The 15,522-nt window shown below is 41.8% G+C and overlaps 1 protein-coding gene across 10 annotated transcripts in view; it reads right to left on the bottom strand.

The window, feature by feature from the left end:
* HSPG2 (heparan sulfate proteoglycan 2) overlaps positions 1 to 15,522 on the bottom strand; it is a 2,126,006-nt gene that overhangs the window by 1,536,143 nt on the left and 574,341 nt on the right. For all 10 annotated transcript variants that reach the window (XM_044063227.1, XM_044063230.1, XM_044063231.1 and 7 more), the window contains exon 5: positions 13,559 to 13,617. In XM_044063227.1, coding sequence (XP_043919162.1) covers positions 13,559 to 13,617 — 59 coding nt within the window. The remainder of the gene's footprint in view (positions 1 to 13,558; positions 13,618 to 15,522) is intronic.

Raw genomic sequence — 15,522 nt, 5'->3', positions numbered from 1 at the left:
AGTGGTAGCAGCTGGTTCAAATGGAGGCAGGGTGAGCATTTCCAACACATAATTAAGGTCCCATGCAGGTAATGGTGATGATCTAGGAAGCCTTAAATTTTTGGCTCCTCTAAGATACTGCTTTAGTCATCATCATCTTCTTTCGGCTGTTCCTGTTAGGGGTCGTCACAGCGGATCACCTGTTTCCATTTCTTCCTGTCCTCTGCATCTTGCTCTGTCACACCAACTACCTGCATGTCCTCTCTCACCGCATCCATAAACCTTATCTTAGGCCTTCCTCTTTTCCTGTTACCTGGTAGCTTCATCCTTAGCATCTTTTTCCCAATATACTCCACATCTCTTCTCAGCACATGTCCAAACCAACATAATCTTGCCTCTCTGGCTTTGTCTCCAAACCTTCCAACCTGGGCTGACCCTCTAATATACTTATTCCTAATCCTGTCCACCCTCGTCACACCTAGTGCAAATCTTAACATCTTTATCTCTGCCACATCCAGCTAAAACTCCTGCCTTTTTGTCAATGCCACTGTCTCCAACCCATATAACATAGCTGGTCTCACTAACCTCTTGTAGACCTTCCCTTTTACTCTTACAGGTACTTGTCTGTCACAAATCACTCCTGACACTCTTCTCCACCCACTCCATCCTGCCTGTACTCTCTTCTTCACCTCTCTTCCACACTCACTGTTACTCTGAACTATTGACCCCAAGTATTTAAACTCATCCACCTTCGCCACCTCTACTCCTTGCATCCTCACCATTCCTCTATCCTCCCTCTCATTCACACACATATATTCTGTCTTAGTCCTGCTGACCTTCATTCCTCTTCTCTCTAGAGCATATCTCCATCTCTCCAGGGTCTCCTCCACCTGTTCCCTACTCTCACTACAGATCACAATGTCATATGCAAACATCATAGTCCATGGGGACTCCTGTCTAATCTCATCTGTCAACCAGTCCATCACTACTGCAAATAAGAAAGGGCTCAGAGCTGATCCTTGATGTAACCCCACCTCCACCTTAAACGCATCCATCACTCCCACCGCAGACCTCACCGCTGTCACACTACCCTTGTACATATCCTGTACCACTCTTACATACTTCTCTGACACTCCTGACTTCCTCATACAATACCACAACTCCTCTCTAGGCACCCTGTCATATGCTTTTTCCAAGTCTAAAAAAACACAATGCAACTCCTTCTGACATTCTCTGTACTTCTCCATCAACACTCTCAGAGCAAACATTGCATCTGTAGTGCTCTTTCCCGGCATGAAACCATACTGCTGTTCACTAATCATCACATCCCTTCTTAACCTAGCTTCAACTACTCTTTCCCATAACTTCATGCTGTGACTGATCAATTTAATCCCTCTGTAGTTACTACAGCTCTGCACATCACCCTTATTCTTAAAAATCGGTTCCAAAACACCTTTTCTCCATTCCTCAGGCATCCTCTCACTTTCCAAGATTTCATTAAACAATCTGGTTAAAAACTCCGCTGCCATTTCACCTAAACACCTCCATGCTTCCACAGGTATGTCATCTGGGCCAACAGCCTTTCCATTCTTCATTCTCTTCATAGCTATCCTTACTTCCTCCTTGCTAATCCATTGTACTTCATGATTCACTATCCCTACATCATCCAACCTTCTCTCCCTCTCATTCTCTTCATTCATCAACCCCTCAAAGTACTCATTCCATCTGCTCAACACACTCTCCTCGCTTGTGAGTACGTTTCCCTCATTATCCTTTATCACCTTTACCTGTTGCACATCTTTCCTAGCTCGGTCTCTCTGTCTAGCCAATCGGTACAGGTCCTTTTCTCCCTCCTTAGTGTCCAACCTTTCATACAACTCCTCATATTCCTTATCCTTAGCCTTCGCCACCTCTCTCTTTGCCATGCACCTCATCTCCTTATACTCCTGTCTACTTTCTTCATCTCTCTGACAATCCCACTTCTTCTTTGCCAACCTCTTTGCCTGTATACTCTTCTGTACTTCCTCATTCCACCACCATGTCTCCTTGTCATCCTTCCTCTGTCCCGATGTGATACCAAGCACCTTTCTAGCCATCTCCCTTACTAGCTCTGCTGTAGTTACCCAGCTATTTGGTAACTCTTCACTGCCACCCAGTGCCTGTCTTAACTCATCCCTGAACTCCACCTCACAATTACCCTTTTTCAATTCCACCATTTGATCCTTGGTGCTGCCCTCACACTCCTCCTCCTCTTCTTGATCACCAACGTCATCCTACAAACCACCATCCTATGCTGCCTAACTACACTTTCTCCGGCCACCACTTTACAGTCTCCAATCTCCTTCAAACTGGCCCTTCTACATAAGATATAATCCACCTGTGTGCATCTTCCTCCACTCTTGTATGTCATCCTATGCTCCTCCCTCTTGTTAAAATACGTATTCACCACAGCCATATCCATCCTTTTCGCAAAATCCACTACCATCTGACCTTCTGCATTCCTTTGTTTAACACCATACCTACCCATCACATCCTCATCCCCACTGTTCCCTTCACCAACATGCCCATTTATATCTGCTCCAATCTCCACTTTCTCACCCTTGGGTACAGTCATCGCCACTTCATCCAATTCACTCCAAAATTTTTCTTTCTCATCCATTGCACACCCAACTTGTGGAGCATATGCACAGACAACATTAATCATTACACCATCAATTTCCAGCTTCATAAACATCACTCTATCTGACACCCTTTTCACCTCCAAAACACTCTTCGCATACTGTTCATTCAGAATAACTCCTACGCCATTTCTCCTCCCATCCACACCATGATAAAACAATTTGAACCCACCTCCGATACACCTAGCCTTACTCCCCTTCCATCTGGTCTCTTGCACACACAATATACCAACCTTCCTTCTGTCCATCATATCAGCTAGTCATACTGCCAAAATTCAAAGTTCCGACCCTCACTACCACAGTCCTAGCCTTTCTCCTCTCTTCCTGCCTTCGGCCATGCCTTCCGCCTCTTCTCCTCTTTCGGCCAACAGTAGCCCAATTTCCGCCAGCACCCTGTTGGCTAACAGTACTGGTGGCGGTCATTGTTAACCCGGGCCTCGACCAATCCGGTATGGAAATATTAACTGGTGACTGCATGAAAAGATTTGGCGAAGTTTTACGCCGGATGCCCTTCCTGACGCAACCCTCCCCATTTATCCGGGCTTGGGACCGGCACAAAGAAATGCACTGGCTTGTGCATCCCCAGTTTAGTAAAGGATGAGAAAAAATTGGTGGCTCTGTATTGTAATGAGCCAAAATGGCAGAGGCATGGATTTTAACTGATGAGAAAGATAGGCCTTTGTCAAGCATCTCAGTTAAGTATTGTAATATCTGAGGAATATTTGGTTCTGCTGTATCAGTTCCTTTTGCTTGATTCCAAGCACAGAATCTCTTCCATTTGTCAGCATAAGATTTTCTAGTACTAGGCCTTCTGGCTTCCAAAATGGCATCCATCACAGCTTTATTGAGAGGTGTTGTTTGTATAAATACATGATCAGCCATGCTGCCAGGTTCAGTGTCTGTAGTTGATTGTGCAGGATCTGATTGTTTTGTTGGGACAGTAGTTGAGGTCTTTGAGGCAATGTCCAAGCTGGGTATTGAGACAAGTTCCTTAGGATTGGGTACCAGTACTGGCGGGGCCAGTCCGGGGCAATTAGTATCATCTTTGGTTTCTCTTGTCTGACTTTTAGGAGGACCTTGGGGAGAAGAAGCAGAGGAGGAAAGGCGTAAACTGATAGGTTTTTCCAACTGAAGGATTGGGCGTCCACTTTCCATGCTTGTCTGTGATAAGTCCTTGTGCAGAATCTTTTCAATTGATAATTTTGAGGAGAGGCAAACAGATCTATGCCTGGGCTCCCCCATTTCTCTGTTATCATGCTGAAGACTTGTGGATTTAGTTTCCACTCGTGAGGTTTCTGCTTAAATCGTCTGCCAGTGTATTTTGTTTTCCTGGCAGGAATTGAGCTTGAAGATGTATTTGGTAGGTCAAAGCTGTGTCCCACAGTGTCATGGCTAATCTGCAAAGGGGGTATGAGTGTGTGCCCTCTTGCTTGTTTATATACCACATGACTGTGGTGTTGTCCATCTTTATCAGTAGTTGTCCTGGATTAAGTAAGTCCTTGAAGGTTGTTAGGGCATTTTGAACAGCTAGCATCTCTTTCAAGTTGATATGTAGATGCATTTGTTTTGGGGTCCATATGACCTGAATGCATCTTCCTGCCATGTTGGCCCCCCAGGCATAATCCGAGGCGTCTGTTGTTACGGTTTGGCTGGCAGGGGGGGGGGGGGGAGGCCCGTCCCATGTTTTGGTGACATGCCTTTGCCCACTGTAGGCAGGGAATGAGAGGAATCATTGCTTCCAGACTGTGAGAATGTTGACTCCATAAATTTTTCAGGTACCATTGAAGTTTCCTCATATGCAGTTTTGCATATAGAATTAGTAGGATGCAGGATGCCATGAAGCCCAAAGCTTGCAGAATTTGGCTTGCAGATAACTGTTTTTTTTTTTGCCATCAGTTTAAAGTAAGTAGTCAGTTGCCTTTGTTTGTTTGGCATGAGGTAAGCCATCTGGGCAGATGTATTCAAGCTTGCACCCAGGAATGTTATCTTTTGAGCGGGTACCAGTTGTGATTTCTTTTCATTTATTGTGTACCCTAGGCATGTTATAAGCCTTTTCACAAATGCCAGGTGTTGAAGAAGAATGTCCTTGTTCTCTGCTTGAATGAGACAGTCGTCCAAGTAAGGATATATTTGTATACTTCTTTGCCTGCAAAATGCAATTACTGGTGCCAGGCACTTTGTAAAGACCCTGGGCGCAGTAGACAAGCCAAAGGGCAGTGCAGAGAATTGGTAATGCATTAAGCCAGCTTTGAATCTGAGGTATCTTCTGCACGATTGTCTTATTGGGACATGCAGGTATGCCTCTTTTAGGTCTAGTGTCACCAGCCAAGCATTCTTGCCCAGCATGGGCAGAAGCTGCTGCAAAGTCAGCATTTTGAATTTTGGAATGTCCAGGTATGTGTTAAAAATCGATAAATCCAGTACTGGCCGCCAGGCCTTGTCCTTTCTGGGTACCAAGAACAGTCTTGAATAAAAACCTTGTCCTTTTTCCTGTTCTGGTACTGGCTGAATGGCCCGCATATCCATGAGGGACGTAACCTGTTTTTGTGCCTCTTCCCATTGACTTTTTGACAGGTCTGGCCAACCATTTGCCATTGGCAGAGTGTGGAAATGGAATCTGTATCCCTGTGATACTAGGTTTAGTACCCACTTGTCCTGGGTTATTAACTGCCAGTTTTGAGCAAAAAGTGCTAACTTTCCCCCTATGGGAGCTGCCAAAAGATAAGTGCTTGGTGTAAGCAGAGGGAAGTCATTGGGATTGTTTTCTGTAGGTTTGCACTTTATCTCCTCCAGATTTGGAGGTAGAAGCACCCCATTGCTTTGACCTGTATGAATCTTGTGCCTGGTGTCTGGAACCCTTTGCTCCTTTGAGCTCTGTTTGACACAGGAAAGGACCAATTTTTGTAGGCCAGTGTCTACTGTATCTTGGTGGCTGCACATGTAAGAAGTCTTTAACAGTTTGTATAGACTTAGCTTTGTCTTCCATTTTCTTTAAAACCTCTTCTGCCTTAACACCAAACAAAGAATCATGCTGTAAAGGTGCATCTAGCAATTTTGCTTTAACATGATCAGGCAAATTTTGTTCCTTTAACCAGGCATGCCTCCTAATCACAGATCCAGTAACTGTGGCCCTGCAAGAGGCCTCTAAGGAATCAAAACCACATTGCAAAGTATGCTTTCCAACTTGTTCAGCTGCATGCAATAATTCCTGCAATTCTTTATTTTCTGCACATTCTGAAATCAACATCATTTTCTGTTTCAGCAATACCATGACATGTTGTTGGTACTTTAGCATATGAAATTGACAGTTTAAGGCCTTGATTGCCAAGGTTGCAGATGTATAAACCTTTTTTTCCCATCTGTCTAGTGTCCTTGAATCTCTGTCAGAGGGGGTAGGATTTTTTGCTGTTGAGGCCTTAACTCCCTTTGGACCCTGTGAAATAGTTTCAGGATCAGCCGCAGGGTTTCTAAATAAAAATGTATGTGAGTCAGGGACCCTGTAATACCTGTCAGGCTTACTGTGAGCTGGAGGTAAGGAGTCAGGGGTCAAGCTTGACTCTGAAAACACATCATCCACAATGTCTAAAACAAGGGGAATGGCTAAATGCTTGTGCTGAGGGAGAAGAAGGAAATCCCTGAGCCTTTTTTTTTTTGAATCTGAGAAGTCTTGACTCTTCCAGTGAAAATGCTCCCTCAAAGTATGCAAGGTTTCTCCAAATGAATAATCCTCAGGAGGAGATGCAGATGGAATAGACTCCTCAGCATCAGAATCCTCATAGGGAGGTATACATAATTCCTGATCAGAAGAGGAATCAGAAGAAATAGAAATCTGATCTGAAGATTCATAATCAGTGCCTTGCCTAGGCCTCTTATCTGGAGGGGGATGGGTACCCCTGATCAAGGTAATAAGGTCTTCAGCCATTTTGATCATCTGCTTTTTAGGCATGGAAGCCTCTGCACGTGGCTCATGTGTCGGTTTTTTAGTTTTAGAAGTTGCTTTTGTCTTTGGTTTTGCAGCTGTCGTCAGTTTGATATACAAATGTTGAGGTCTGAATACACCCTCAGAAGCTGGTGCCTGCTCAGTGGCTCCGGACCCATCCGAGGGAGATACATCCGTCGGTCCAATACCTTGAGTACCTTGCGGCATGCTGGACTCCACATGGGTGTCGGTAGAGGCCTGCGACTCGAAGGTAGCGGGCATCAGGGGCTGCGAAAGTGCCTCACTGAGTACCGGCGAACCGGCGACTGGCTTAGGAGAAGCTTCGTTGTCAGTTTTGGATCTCGACTGCCTTTCTCTGTCCTTTTCTTTCCGTTTTTTATGCACTCCGGTAGTCGGATTGCTATCCGACGACATTTCTGGGTAGTTAAATCTGTTTCCAAAATACTTTGATGCAAAGATATACCGATGCTTAGTAGTGCGTTGGTTAAATCTAGCACAAAACCGACAGCCAGGCATGTTGTGAACAGGGCCTAGGCAAGGAATACAGTATAAATGGAAATCCTTATGAGGTATTTGCTTCCCACAAGTAATACAATTATTAACTTTTTCTAACATCAGTAAAAAGCAAGAAAAATTTTCCACAATGGGGTACTTAGCTTTAGTGAAGACTTCGGGTCTGAAACTCAAACTCGAATATTTCAGTAGTCGGCCAACCAGCACTTGCGAAATGCTTCTGCTTCGGGCACCACGTGGCAAAAAAGACTAAAGAAAATGGCGTCTGCTGCACGTTTTATACCCCTGACGACCTGACGTCATGGAAGAGAAGACAGCAACCAACGCAGGACCCTAGACTTTGGAATTCAGGCCGACTGAGGGCAACCTGCCAGCAGATTACCCAAATGTAATGACTGCAACAGTGAAACACGAATAACATCTTAAAAGTGGTCCTTAAAGTCCAAGGACTACTTTGAAGAGAGGTGGTGTTGTTAACGCCACTTTCTAACACAGGGCAGGCACGTACTTGACTAGCTGAACTGAATATACAGCAAGGTTCTTCAAGTTAAATGTACTTACATTGTATAAAGACAAAATTCTGAGTGCAAAAGTTTGGGAGTTGGACCTTGTGGCAGAGCTCCTGGAGTACTGGGGTCAGATATAGTGACCACAGCTTTTTATTATGACGGAAGATGGTGACTGACTAAAGTAATTAGCAAAAGACAGTCATTATATCCTAGCAAAACCCATACTATTCATGGCTTCCTAAATTTATTTATGTAATTATTTATTTATTAATTGCTTTTGTTAACCGGGAAAGTCTGACTGACTGGACATCTCCTTTTCAGCAGAGGCCAGAGTGAAAAACTCCATAAGATATAGAGAGAAAGTACCTGCTCCAGGGATTTAAATATGGCCTGAGATTTGAATAGGACGTGCTGGAGGGACAGATTTGTCTCCCAGTGACTGCCATGCCTTTGGAAAAGCCTGCCAATTCATCTTAAGCAGAGCGCCTCTTTGAAACTGTTCAAAAGGAACCTGGACAAGCAGATGGGGCACTGTAAATTCTTACCGGGGATAGTGCCCGCAACCCTCGTGGTCATGGGCAGTCATTAATAAATACAGTCATGGGTACTGACTATCTATGGTATTACATTGGGATGAAATGGCTAGGCTTGAAATTACCTCTGAGCTGATAGCCTAGTAGCCTCTTATGATCCTATTTATTTACTTGTTTAGTTGTTTATTTTAGTTTATTTACCAGGGTAATACATTGATCACTATAGACCATTTGCAGACATAGCTCAGGTATAACATATATATATATATATATATATATATATATATATATATATATATATATACAAATACATACATACATACATATGCAGTGTGATGAATCATTTGTGCATGCAATGATGAGAAAAAACAACACATATATGAATAATTAGTGTACAAATGCATTTTAATACAAGCAATACAATGATGTGAAAAATCATTCAAAGGCAAATCAGAATGAGTGTGAAAAGTTGAGGAGAGTACAGCATAATGTGTATGGCCAAGTAAACATAAGAGGATAATATAAAACATTACTGGTAATAGGATTTCACTATGGTTTGCAACCTCAACAACATCAACACTGCTGTCATCAAAACTTCCTGTTAAACTGAGATAAGGGTCATCCTTGCAAGGATTTAGAATTCATAGGTTCATTCTAACATCAGAAGTTAAACCATTAAGTTGGAATTCAATACTTAAACTAAAAAAAAAAAATCACCCCAGTCCTCAGAACTGCTTTCATTCACTAAACTGACAGCTTTAGTGGAATGGCTAAAATTACATCAAAGGTCAGAGGGCATTTCACATATAATTACAAGGAGGCAGAACCTCACATAATGAAAAATATTAGAAAAAAGATAAAAGACATACAGAGTGTAAATAGGGTTGCCACCTTTTTAAATGCCCAAAGTGGGACATTTTTGGTACAAATGTCAGATTTTGCAGGGCTAAACATACCCACGGCCAGTACAAAGGACATAACTTTACTTTTTTGCCTAAATAAAAGCTTATACTTGTAGTATTTTAGTTGCTTACTCTGTTTCTTATAATATTTGGGTGTTTCAGATACAGAATAACTGTTTTATGCAACTATTACATGAAATATAGGAAATAATTTTATCCTAAAATCTCAGGATATTTGCCATTTTTACAATTTTTTTGCAGGACACAACTGCACAAACAGGGACCCTCGCAAAGTGGGACGGGTGGTAACCCTAAGTGTAAATCATGAAAAATTATTAGGAAAACAGAGAAGGAGGCATTACAACTATAAAACAATCATGAAGATACAAACAGTGACAAATCATTTTACCAGTCACAAATTTTTGTATTTTATTTTATTTTTTATAACTATAAATTTATACATTTTTATAACTTTTATTGTATTTTATTATAGCCTCTGTTGTATCATTTACTTCTTCAACTTTTACTGTAACTAGGTTATGACTGAAAAGGCTCCCCACACTAGTTCACCTACCTGCTAAACAAATAAAAACAAAACAAAATTGACACCTCTTAGACCGATCATTAAATCAAGTAAAATACTATTTAACAAACAGAACCTGAATGCCACATCAAAATTCAGGAAAAACAGTAAATAGTATTCAAATTTTCTTTGGAAGTAGTTGTGAATTTTGAATGAATCTATATACAAGAAATACTCAGTAAAACCAGATTTTCTAAAACAGACTCAAACCTTCTGACTGTAAGGGAAATGCCAGACAGGTGGCAACATAATAAATGACTGAAAAGCCTTGCTTTGGGGGGTAGCAAGCCGCAAAACAGTGGCAGCCATAAAGAACAAGTGTACCCTGTTGGCCATGTGGATGTTAACTATTTCCAACATGCACACCAAACAAATGAGCCCCAACCAGAATCTTAAATAATCCATCTGTGATCAGTCTCCGGAATACCCCCACTTCTGGAAAGGCTGAATGATATTGACAGTATGTCTTAAAATATAATACTGTTAACTTGCAGAAGGACAGCACTTACAAATAACAGTGGCCTTTCCCTTGAAATAGTATACATAGTAGATACAGTACAGAAAAAAATCCTCAAATGGTTGACCTGTGTCCGGTTAACACTAGATTATTATAAAGCGGCTTGAGTGGGTTAATAATATTAAATCCAAGGGATGCATAGATAAGGGCTCCTAAACAGCATTTGCCGAATGAGCGCCTTCCAGTTTGGGTTGTGTAAGTGTAAACCAATGTTGTGTCTATACATTCCAGTGGGTGAATGGCACAATCAACAGCAATCATTAGCCTTTCAACGGCAACCATTAGCCTTACTACTGTACATGGAGTTTGATTTCCCTACTTAGAAGTGTCAGAGAAATAGGACTGGCACATGGATCATAGTAAATACGACAAATTATTAAAAAATCATAAGTCTTGCATTGTTTCCAGCAGCAATCATTTGTCAAGAGAAACCTTGACGAGTGGATGGGAAACAGAAAGTTTACCCCAGGGATCACTTCAATGGCTCTGCTGGACAGAGGCACAGGGAACTAATCTAAGGGGGCAGCGAAAACCAATGCATTCCGGCTAGGCTTATAAATGTCTTCGGGCAGATAGTTACTTAATGAAGATTTGATAAATACACACCCAAAGAGGTGGCAGCAGAAATGTGCATGTTCCTTACCGTTGTGAAATTATAAAAAACATGAATGCTCTTTTCCTGTTCTTAATGTGCCATGCATAATGCATGTTCACCAAACATATCAACTCCTTCCTTCAGGTATTTGAATGAAAGGTCTGTAAGTTATCAGTGAAGAATCTCTCATACTTTACAATATGGTTGACATCCAACAGTGGCACAAAAAAAATGAATCTCACTCTCTGTGGTACTCAAAGACACAGTTTATTAGCATCTGGTAAAATAAAGAAAGTAAAAAAAAAAACTCCTCTACCAGTAAAAATTGGCAAATAAATAAAATAAGACAGGTGTAAAAGGAAAAAGATGCAGCTATGGTCAAATACATGAACCTGCAATGTGGTTTCCAGAAATACTTTCCCTTAGAAAGCTCACAACAGCTGAATGCTGTCTGTAAAGCAGTCACTGTCTCATTTCTAAGAAGTCTGAACAAGTAGAAAGTTAAACGCCGCTATAAGGACATAAGTTTCTGTATTCCGAGAACTAGCAGGAGCTATTTCAATTACTCTAAAACCCTCGAGGTAAGAAAAGACTATGCCTTAAAGGAGTTCATCTGGACACCTTAGAAACTCTGAATTCAGTCAGTTATGCTACAAATCTGTACTCCTGGACATTGGTAGGGAACCAACTAAAATAAATGGAGACTGACATAAATTTTTTTAAGGACAAAAATCATGTTCTACTCTTGTGACTGTTGTGATAAAAACTTTGAATCAACCACTATACAGTACCTAGAGCACCAAATATTCAATGCCACTAATACTAAAAAAAAAAAAAAGAAAAGAAAAGAAAAAGCACCACATTTTTGAAGGGGGCAGCCCTCTCAAATTGCCACTTAGAAGGTGAACCCCTTGCAATCTAAGACTTTATTACTCTAGAATGATTAGTGCATGTTAAGAAAAGTGACAATTCTGACCACAGCAACCAAAGTTAAAAAAAAAATCTCTAAGACAGCATTTTTGATCACCGCAGCATTGTCAAACTAACCGTCAAAAACTGTGCATAAATTGTCATACAACCCCGTAACACCTTCTACAACTGATCAAAAAAAGTACAGAAAAGTAGCATCTATTTCATATACTTTCCTCTGTTTAGTAAAACTGGTAAGCACTGTTGTGCACAGTGATAAAGCCCTGTCTGAACCCCAGATGACACGTTTGATTAGCAGCACAGATACTGGATGGACTAGCTAGGACAGGATTGGAGTGAATGCGTATGCGAACTTCCCCATCCTGGGAGAGAGACAGACAGAGAGAGGGGCAGCATGGCTCACTACTGACATGGCTGAGTACAGGTAAACTGCCCACAGCAAGGATCTTACATGCACCTGCTGCAGGTAGTGCGCTGCATGCATGTGGATCTTACATGCACCTGCTGCAAGTAGTGCACTACAGCAAGGATCTTACATGCACCTGCTGCAAGTAGTGCGCTACAGCAAGGATCTTACATGCACCTGCTGCAAGTAGTGCGCTACAGCAAGGATCTTACATGCACCTGCTGCAAGTAGTGTGTTACAGCAAGGATCTTACATGCACCTGCTGCAGGTAGTGCGCTGCATGCATGTGGATCTTACATGCACCTGCTGCAAGTAGTGCACTACAGCAAGGATCTTACATGCACCTGCTGCAAGTAGTGTGTTACAGCAAGGATCTTACATGCACCTGCTGCAAGTAGTGCGCTACAGCAAGGATCTTACATGCACCTGCTGCAAGTAGTGCGCTACAGCAAGGATCTTACATGCACCTGCTGCAGGTAGTGCGTTACAGCAAGGATCTTACATGCACCTGCTGCAGGTAGTGCGCTGCATGCATGTGGATCTTACATGCACCTGCTGCAAGTAGTGCGCTGCATGCATGTGCTTGCTGGAAAAGCTCACACTGTTGCACGAAAGCCACCAGGAAGGAAGATAGGACAGTCCATGGGGGCAGATGCTATGCAAACCAACACACAGAAATGGACTCGGCACTTCTGCACTTGGAGGATAGATAAAGGTGTTTCCAGTGGGGTTACTTACCTGGCATAGATGCTTGACTCAGAGGTATGGCTTAGTCCAGTGAAATATTTGAACACCTACTGGAGCAAGGAATGTACATGACAAGAGAACAATGAAGCTGGTTGACCATACAGCAACCTTTACATCAGGTACATGGAGATATCCATGGTAAAGATGTCAGCACAGCATGAGGAGAAGGCTGCTTGGCTCTGAATATCTGACCAGTTGGTAGACCTTAGCCTGTGGTAGAGTTCACTGAAGTAATCACTTCAGCAGTGAAACATACAATTAACATTGTAGACTTCTACATACATAATGTGAATGATGCACCTACCTTCCTTTATACACTAGTCATAATGCAGATTGGTATACATTACTGAGTGAACCCTCCTCTAAAATGCCCTCCGAAGAAGGTGCACCATTTACATGCATTGAAAATAGTACAAGATGAAACAAAACTGGTCTTCTGTACAACCTAAGAAAAGCATCATCTTCACCATTCTGCAACTACTACACAGTCTAATACAACATACTGCTTTAAAAAAGAAAGTGAGACAGAGAGGCACATACAGACAGACTGACTGAAAAATAAAGCAACTGACTTTTCAAGACTTCAGATGTAACAAAAATTCTCTTGCACTGTCTATGGGTCTTTACAAAGTACGTATACTTTAATGTGCAGTGGTACAGGTAAATTGTACAGTTTGCTATACCAAGCTCATGTCTGAAATCATAGTAGTCTAGAAAGGTACTTACTTTACCAGCACTACGTTTACCATCTGTTCTCCAGGAATTTTCAGGTATTCAGACTCAAACTGTAGGTAAAAGCCATAAAAAGTGTCACTGACAGCTCATCTATAATACATTTTAAAAAAAGAACATTTCATCCTGGATGACATTCTATAATTTTATGTTTTCTGTCACTGTTAAAATGTTTTAGTTATATATTTTTTATTATGTTATAATCTCATAAAACAAGAACTTATAAGTTTATAAGCATACAGTAAAAAACAATATTTTCAGATATTTTGACTAAATGAAGTAAGTAGCAATGTATGATGGTGCTCCTCATAACTTTAAATGTTTGAAAAAGAGGAACATTATTGTAGTAAACACTGCAGTGTATTCATCATTTATTGGACCCAGCCTCAGCAATTCTAGAGTTACTGGACATCCCCAAATTAGGTGTAGGGTTACCTCCTGCCCTGAGGACATTTACAAAGACATTATCCATAAACTCAGCTGTAACGGGAGGGGCATCACCATCTTCTATCCATTTTTAATGCAGGAAGCAACCAGTAAATGTGCCTAAACCTCAGTCTTAACTGGCAAAAAGGGGGCCCCATAAATCCATAGTGGAGAAAGATGTGACCAACACCTAATCTAGCCTCATGGTGCCTAACAGACTACCTATATCAAGCATTCATCAGTGACCCATGTTGGCTTACTCTGAAACTGTACTGTAAGATTAGCAGCTAAAAAAATGCTAGCCTAAAGGCCTAATGATTCCTGTACATCTGGGTCAAATACCTCATTCTCCTATACAAGTGTCTAGTTTTTTGTAACTTCACTTTGGACATATTAGTCATAGGAGTCTTCATTGTGAGACACACACATGAAACCCTCACTAAGCTGGATAAGGAGCAAGTCACAGTTAGTTGTTTGTCAGGTGCCAGAATCCACCATATCACCCATGCACTCAAGTCTTTCAACAACAGGTACTGTTATGACTCTGTCATAGTCCATGTTGGAGTGAATGGCTTGAGACATACCTCCCCGGACTACATGAAGACAGACATGATCAAGTTTGCTAAATATGTGTCCCAGGCAGGTATGTTTCTAGCCTTAAGCAGAGTTCTACCATCACCCAGAATGATGCCTCAATACAAACAGAAAATGAGCAACTTTAACAATTGGCTCAGTTTCTGGTGTCATTCCAAGGAGATCCAGTACCTGTCAGCCTGAGAAGACATGATTGACAAACAATGCTTTGCCAGAGATGACCTGCATCTGTCTCCCTTGGGCTTCTAGTTCCTGGCAAAGGCTCTTGCCTCCCCCATATTGCCTTTTGTAGGCAATGCAATGAGGTCAAAACTACTAATATGAAAATTTCATCAAAACACAAATTAAATGTCATGCTGCTAAACGCTAGGAGTTTAAACATGAAACTGCACTCATTGCAAGCATTCTTAACCCTGGACAATGCTGACACTTGTGCAGTCACAGAAACCTGGTTCAAAGCTACAGAGAGCACCCCAGGCATACCAGGTTACTCATCCTATCATATATTCAGACCCCAAACTGTGGGCAGCAAAGCAAACAGAGGTGGAGTTGCAATATATATATAAAAGACATACACACCTCCAGGCTGGTCAAACAGTATGACACACAGGCCCCCAACTTTGACTCAAGATGCCCAATCCACCTATCTGGACCTCTTCAAATCTATCAAGATTCAACCCTTTACCCTGATCCTGGGTGATTTTAACTATCCAACCACAGACCGGAAGAACTACTCATGCCAAAACACAAATGCCCAGAGATTCCTTGATTTTGTCAATGCAAATGTCTTGGACCAGCTGGTCCAACCAAGAGGTGAAAATATCTTGGACTTGGTATTAACCAACATGAGTAACCACTGCAGCAGTGTCATCCTCCCTGGTAAGATCCGACTACAAAGCGGTCACTATCAAATTCACCATCTCCCCTGACCCCCCCCC

Source organism: Protopterus annectens, chromosome 2.part1, assembly GCF_019279795.1.
Source record: "Protopterus annectens isolate FY-2018-M chromosome 2.part1, PAN1.0, whole genome shotgun sequence".
Taxonomy (NCBI): Eukaryota; Metazoa; Chordata; order Ceratodontiformes; family Protopteridae; genus Protopterus; species Protopterus annectens.
The sequence above is the reverse complement of the archived record's forward strand: the minus strand, read 5'-3'. Positions and strand labels throughout refer to the sequence as shown.